Source organism: Cotesia typhae, unplaced genomic scaffold (assembly GCF_013202065.1).
Source record: "Cotesia typhae breed Kobodo isofemale line unplaced genomic scaffold, CoteBio_Ctyphae scaffold_13, whole genome shotgun sequence".
Lineage (NCBI taxonomy): Eukaryota > Metazoa > Arthropoda > Insecta > Hymenoptera > Braconidae > Cotesia > Cotesia typhae.
Window position 1 is genome coordinate 11,943,478 of NW_027423774.1, and position 6,331 is coordinate 11,949,808.

Genomic DNA, 6,331 nt, shown 5'->3' on the forward strand with positions numbered 1-6,331 from the left:
TAACAAATCGACAAAAATGGGAATATTCAATTTTGTTAGTTAGAACATTCGCTAGATTAGTTGTCTTTGACCTTGGGTGTTTGGAATTTACTGCGACACAAAATGTACTGACGCTCGACCAAAATTTCACGAGTAGAAAGTTTGTCGATTATTTTTCAAGCAACAAAATTCATCAATTTTTTTTAAGTTAATTGTTATAAAAATTATAACAACAAATTTAACGAATTTTCAGATGTTAATTAATTAATTGATAAATTTTTAGTTGTTAAATTTTTCCCGCAAGGTCGATTGAGTGATTCTCGGGTATAAGCCCCCAGGAAAATCACTCGATCCAAACTAGCAAATGCTTAACTATTATTTATTAATAAATTTTATATGACAAAAAGGAGAAGAGGTAAAGTAGACCGAGTGCAAACCTCGGTCCATTTCTTTCCCACAGAGGAATAATTGATACCTTGACGAACAAAACGATGATCTAACTCACTCGTTGAGGATGAAGTCCTAGTTGTAGTTGGCTTCCTTCGTCTCGTCACTACTCTTGGGAACGGTCCTTCTTGATTTCGGTGGCACTCTGTCTGGCGGTCAAACTACTTCTCCCTCTTCCACTGCGCGGCTCCCCTATTTTAACCCAAAACTACCCCCTCCTATTCTCCCTTTAGGCCCGAAGATCGAGACGCGCCAGTGCTATGTCGAATAGTTATCGATATCCGGTGACATCGATTTAGGGTAATTTTACCCTGTTACAATCAATTAAAACCTGAAAATCACTTATAAGGATGATAAAACTGCGTCAAACGCCGCCAACCGCGTAGAAATCGGTTGATCGATTCAACAGTTATTGCAATTTGAAAAATCCAAAAATAGTGTTCTATGAAACTTCTATCAGAGTTTTGAGCTGGGAGAGCTCAAATGCATCTGTTATGTCCAAGGCCGTTTTTAGAGCGGTAGCGTAAACGGTGGAGGTTTGGACCAACAGTTTAATGAATACGCAACGGAGGTTTTAATTCCGTTGTTTTAATTATTTATGTGGGACGTTTTCGAGATACGAACTTACCACGCCTTCGTTTGAGACTGACGGATTTTTATGAGAATAGATGTACTTACTCTCTGCAGGAATTTTAGTTGTTACTGAATCCGTGATTCTGGGGCTGATGTTAGCGCCTTTTCCTGACTTGGGCCCTGTGATTGGTCCTTGCAGCGGGTGGATTAGGATGGAATTGGGCTGCTTATATTACGGGCTTCTTATTTTTGTGAAATGAACTGGTTGAAAACTGATTTCACTTTTATTTAGATTTATTTTTATAAACATTAAGACTTACACTTTCACAAATTGATTTTTATATGATTTAATTTAATGAATTTTAATGATTTGATTGAGCTAACGTCCTCCAGTCCCCCGTAGGGTAAAGTGCGCAAATTTAGCTTTTTAGAGATATTTTATTTAAACTTAATGCCCGGATTCTCGCCTAAGTGCAGGGCAAATTCGAACTTTGAGAATCCCGACTCGTAGATAATTAAAAGTAATACGTGGCCTGCCGGTTGAACCGAGTCTGAACTCGTCTTAAGTGCAGCGCAAATTAAGATAAGGGACTTTTACAAGGCACGGGTCCGTCAACTAAACGCGGAAGTCGAATTACTTGATCAAAGACAAGGCGTTGGCTGTTGATCGCCTTTTTAAATACTCGCGGTGCTGAGATTGCAGAAGTCCCCGCTAGTCAACCAGCAGTCGCGTAGCTTATATTTTATTGTGGCTTTTGCGCATGGAGAAGTCTTCCATCTGCGCGGGTGATTTAAATTTACAGAAAAATTTTGGGGTGGACATAACATTCCCCCGGAAAAGCGAGAAGCTGGTATAGTTTTTCGGTTTTCCTATGGCCACCTTTCCCATAAGCGAGAGCAACTTACAAATTTTTTGATTTGGCTTAATATAATTTAATATAATGAAAAGGAGTAACAGCAGGAGTCAGCTAGTGCTCGCAATTAAATTTAATTTATATTTTAATTCTGCACTGTGTTACATTGTACATATTTTGCTGACAAATGATCTTTCTTATCTCGTTTCGCTTGCTTCTCGAGTTCGCGCAGCCGGGTTGAGTGTTAGTGTGCTTCAAACCGTGAGCTGTTTCAGTTCGGAATAAAATCAAAAATGTATACATGCGAAACCAATTTTGAGGGCTACGGTCCTTGGTACCAGATGGCCCTAATGGTGTATGGAGAGAGGGTAAGTGAGAAATATAAAAAAAAAATTTTTAAAGGGAGTATGTAAAAAGGGGAAGATTTAAAAAAAAATTTTTTTTTTTTTTCTCAAATAAAGTATTTATTTTACTTTTCTTTGACTTTTAGGATTTGAGAAGGGCGGTTCGTGTCTTGGCGGGGTTGGTGCGTCCCGTTCATCGACAAGAAGCCTTATTTTTGGCTTCGTGCCTGGTGACCCTGTTTGGCTCTCTGCCGCCCGAGGTCGTGGAGGCGGTCGTCTTTTTCAGTTTCCAGGACCCAGCGATGGTTGCGGAGGTCCAAGATTTTGAAGAGGTGCTCGCCCCCAACCACGAGGATATTGATCGTTTAAGGATCGCCTTGCTCGAGGCGATCTTTAGTGGTTTGGTCACCATGGGATAGAGGGATAGTACGATATGCTTCATGGTTACTATTTAAGAAAATAATTTTATCTCTTAATTGTTCTTTTCTCTTTTGTTGCAGGCCAGACATATCGGGTGTCATCGCTTCCGCCGAGAGCCGGACGCGTCTTCTCTTCGTAAAGAGAAATATATATTTATATATAAAAAAATTTTTGTTTTTGAAAAAAAGGAAATAAAAACAAAATATTTTTTGTCAAATTAGTTTCTCAATTTTGTTTCCCATACTTTCTCCCTTTTTTTTTTTTTTTTTCACGGGTAAAAAAAATGTAAGTAGAGTTTAAAGGTAATTTAGTTAGATAATTTAGGTTTAGGTAGCGAGAAAAATTTCTTGAAGGTTTATTTTAGAAGAGTGTGAGGGAGAGGAGTGTGTATGTGTGTATACGTGTATTACATGTATACCCATGCGGTAACACAGCTGTGGGCGTGGCTTGCTGAGAGGCGGTCGCGATGAAACAGGCGTCGGTAAGCTACTCCGCTTGACTTAGTAGCTCGTTATAATTAACGCTAGATGACTCTTCTTGTTCTCTTTTCTTGTTTTACTTGTAATTATTAGATATTAAGCGTTTGAATTAATCCTTGAATTATGAAAAGCTTTTAGGATTCAAGAGAAGTTTTGTGTGAGTGACGTTAGCTCTGAAATAAATATTATATTATTATATTAGATAAAAAGAAATAAAATTTTTTTTTGTATATGGAGATTTGTTGGGTATATATATTTAATAATTTGACATAATAGTAATATTAATAGATAATAATATGATTATATATAATAATTGGTTAAAAATGTGATATGAATTTAAATTGTGTATAATTGCATTCCTTATACAGGGTGTCTCTGAAGTGGCGGGAGTAATTGTTGGGGTCGATAGAGAAAAAAATACTGAATCGAAAGTTCCTGAGCCAAAAATTTTTTTGGGCCATAGAATTTGAGTTATGAATTAAAAACGATAGCCAATCAGAAGCGCGCTATTCGAGAAATGAAAATGAGCGGGGAAGTAGAGGAGACGCGAGAGTGAGATGCTGCAATAGCAGCTTACTCGCTCACACAAAGCCGAGCATGAGAGGGGATTGTGACGCTATGAGCCGAGTACGTAAGTGTGAATGAGTGGATGTATGAGGTCGCAAGCGGACGGCTTAATGTATGAGTGTGTGTCCGTGTATCGCAGCATTATTGGAGGCGTTGTAACGCTGAATTAAAGCTAACCGGGTACTCTAAGACAGAGGAAAAATTTTAATTTTTATTTTTATTCGAAAAAATTTAATAAAAAAAAATAAAAAGGCCCAAGATTTAACCAGACCCACAGAAACGGAGAGTAAATTTTTAATTCTCATTTATTTTGCTGGGGATTATTTTCAAATACAAAAAAAAAAAAGGCTAAGATTCAACTGGAATCTTAATTGCTTAATAAAAGGAGTAAAGTGTAATGATGTGAATGCAAACTAATAACATTAAAGTAAAGTTATCCTTGAACTGCCGAAACACCTGTAGATTTTTTTGAAATGATTTCTTTGCTAAGAAAAAGGGAAACTAAAATATCAAAATTACTAAAACGTGAATGCCATTTCTTTTTCATATTTTCTTCGACATTTTACCTGTCAGTGAATAAAAAGAATATTTAAATTGAAATATCAAAATTATAAGGACTTGAATTCAATGTTTTGTTAATTTATCATTTGACATTTTACCTATCAATTAAGTGATAAATAATTTAAATTAAAATATCAAAATTATCAGGGCTTGGGTGCGATTACTACTTAATTTGATACTTGGGATTTTACCCGTCAATTCATTAGAAATTTATTTCAATTATAAGATCAAAATTATGAGAACATGAGTGCGATTTATTTTTAATTTATTATTCAGGATTTTAACAGTCAATTGATTGATAAACAACTTTAATTAAAATATCAAAATTATCAGGACCTGAGTTCAATTTTTTTTTTTTTAATTTATTATTTATTTACCTGTCAATTAATTAAAAATAATTTTTATAAAAATATCAAAATTGTTCGGACTTGAGTTCAATTTTTTTCTTAATTTATAATTTGACATTCTACCTGTTAATTCACCGATAGATAATTCTAATAAAAATATCAAAATTATTCGGACTTGAGTTCAATTTTTTCTTAATTTATAATTTGACACTCTACCTGTTAATTCACTGATAGATAATTCTAATAAAAATATCAAAATTATTCGGACTTGAGTTCAATTTTTTTCTTAATTTATAATTTGACATTCTACCTGTTAATTCACTGATAGATAATTCTATTAAAAATATCAAAATTATTCGGACTTGAGTTCAATTTTTTTTTTTAATTTATCATTTGACATTTCGCTTGTTGATTAAGTGATTAATAATTTTAATAATAATATCAAAATTATCAGGACTCGAGAGCGATTTTTTTAGTATATTTTTTTACATTTTACCTGTCAATTAACTGATAAATAATTTCAATTAAAATATCAAAATTATTCGGACTTGAGTTCAATTTTTTTTTAATTTATTAGTTGACATTTTACCTGTTAATTAACTGATAAATAATTTTAATAAAAATATCAAAATTATCAGGACTCGAGAGCGATTTTTTTTTCAATTCCTTATTTGACATTTTACCTGTCAATTAATTAAAAAATAATTTTAATTAAAATATCAAAATTATTGGGACTTGAGTTCAATGTTTGTTTTAATTTATTTTTGACATTTTACCTGACGATTAATTGAAAAATTATTTTACAGAATAATTCCCAGCAAAATAAATGAGAAATGAAAGTTTTCCATCCGTTTGGTTGGGTCCGGTTGAGTCTTGGGCAATTCCTTCTGTTTTCAAAAATTATTCCGAGCATAAGAAATAAGTAATAAAAATTTTCTATCTGTTCGTTTTGGTCCGGTTGAGTCTGGGGCCTATTTTCTTTTTTGAAATAATTTTGTCAATTAATAATTGATAATAAATTTTTTCAATCAGTTTTTTATCGTCTTGTCAAGATTAGGCTGATTTTTGTTCAATAAATTTTTGTTTGTTATTGAAAAGAGAAAATAAATTTTTTTGCATTCTTCTATTCTTGGCTCTGGTCGAGTCTTGGGCATTTTTTCGTTTTTAAAATAATAATTCCTAGCAAAATGAATGGGAAATAAAAGTTTTCGATCCGTTTGTTTGGGTCCGATTGAGTCTGGGGCCTATTAATTTTTTTAAGAATAATGTTGTTAATTAATAATTGATAATAAAATTTTTCAATCAGTTATTCGAAGTCTGTTTGAGATTGGGCCTTTCTTTTCAAGGAAAATTAATCTTGGTGATCAAGTAATAAAAATTTCTATCCGTTTATTTGGGTCCTGCTGCGTCTTGGGTCTATTTTTTTTTTTCTTAATAATTTAGTTAATTAATATTTAGAAATAAAATTTTTCGATTTATCTTTTTCGGGTCCGGTCGAGTCTTGGGCAATTTTTTTGTTTCGAAAAATAATTCCCAACAAAAAAACAGGAATAAAAGTTTTCTTTCCGTTTGTTTGGGTCCAGTTAAGTCTGGGGCCTATTTTCTTTTTTAAAAAATTTTGTTGATTAAAAATTCATTATAAAACTTTTCAATTATTTTTTCTTGCTCCAGTCGAGATCAGGCCCTTTTTCAAAGGAAAATAATTTTGCTGATTAAAAATAGAAAAACAAAGATTTTCAATTTATTTTATTTCGGGTCTG

The 6,331-nt window shown here is 33.0% G+C and overlaps 1 protein-coding gene across 1 annotated transcript; it reads left to right on the forward strand.

Moving 5' to 3' along the window:
• Positions 1-301: 301 nt before the first annotated feature.
• Positions 302-4,589, forward strand: LOC141534544 (uncharacterized). The gene is made up of 2 exons (XM_074253938.1): positions 302-2,221; positions 2,344-4,589. The coding sequence occupies exons 1-2, from the start codon at positions 2,147-2,149 to the stop codon at positions 2,614-2,616; spliced, it is 348 nt and encodes a 115-aa protein (XP_074110039.1). The 5' UTR covers positions 302-2,146; the 3' UTR covers positions 2,617-4,589.
• Positions 4,590-6,331: the final 1,742 nt, after the last annotated feature.

Excerpts from the sequence above, each read along its gene's own strand:
- LOC141534544 (XM_074253938.1), top strand. The coding sequence starts at position 2,147 with ATGTATACATGCGAAACCAATTTTGAGGGCTACGGTCCTTGGTACCAG. Across the intron at positions 2,222-2,343 it reads TAATGGTGTATGGAGAGAGG|GATTTGAGAAGGGCGGTTCG; the intron begins GTAAGTGAGAAA and ends TTTGACTTTTAG.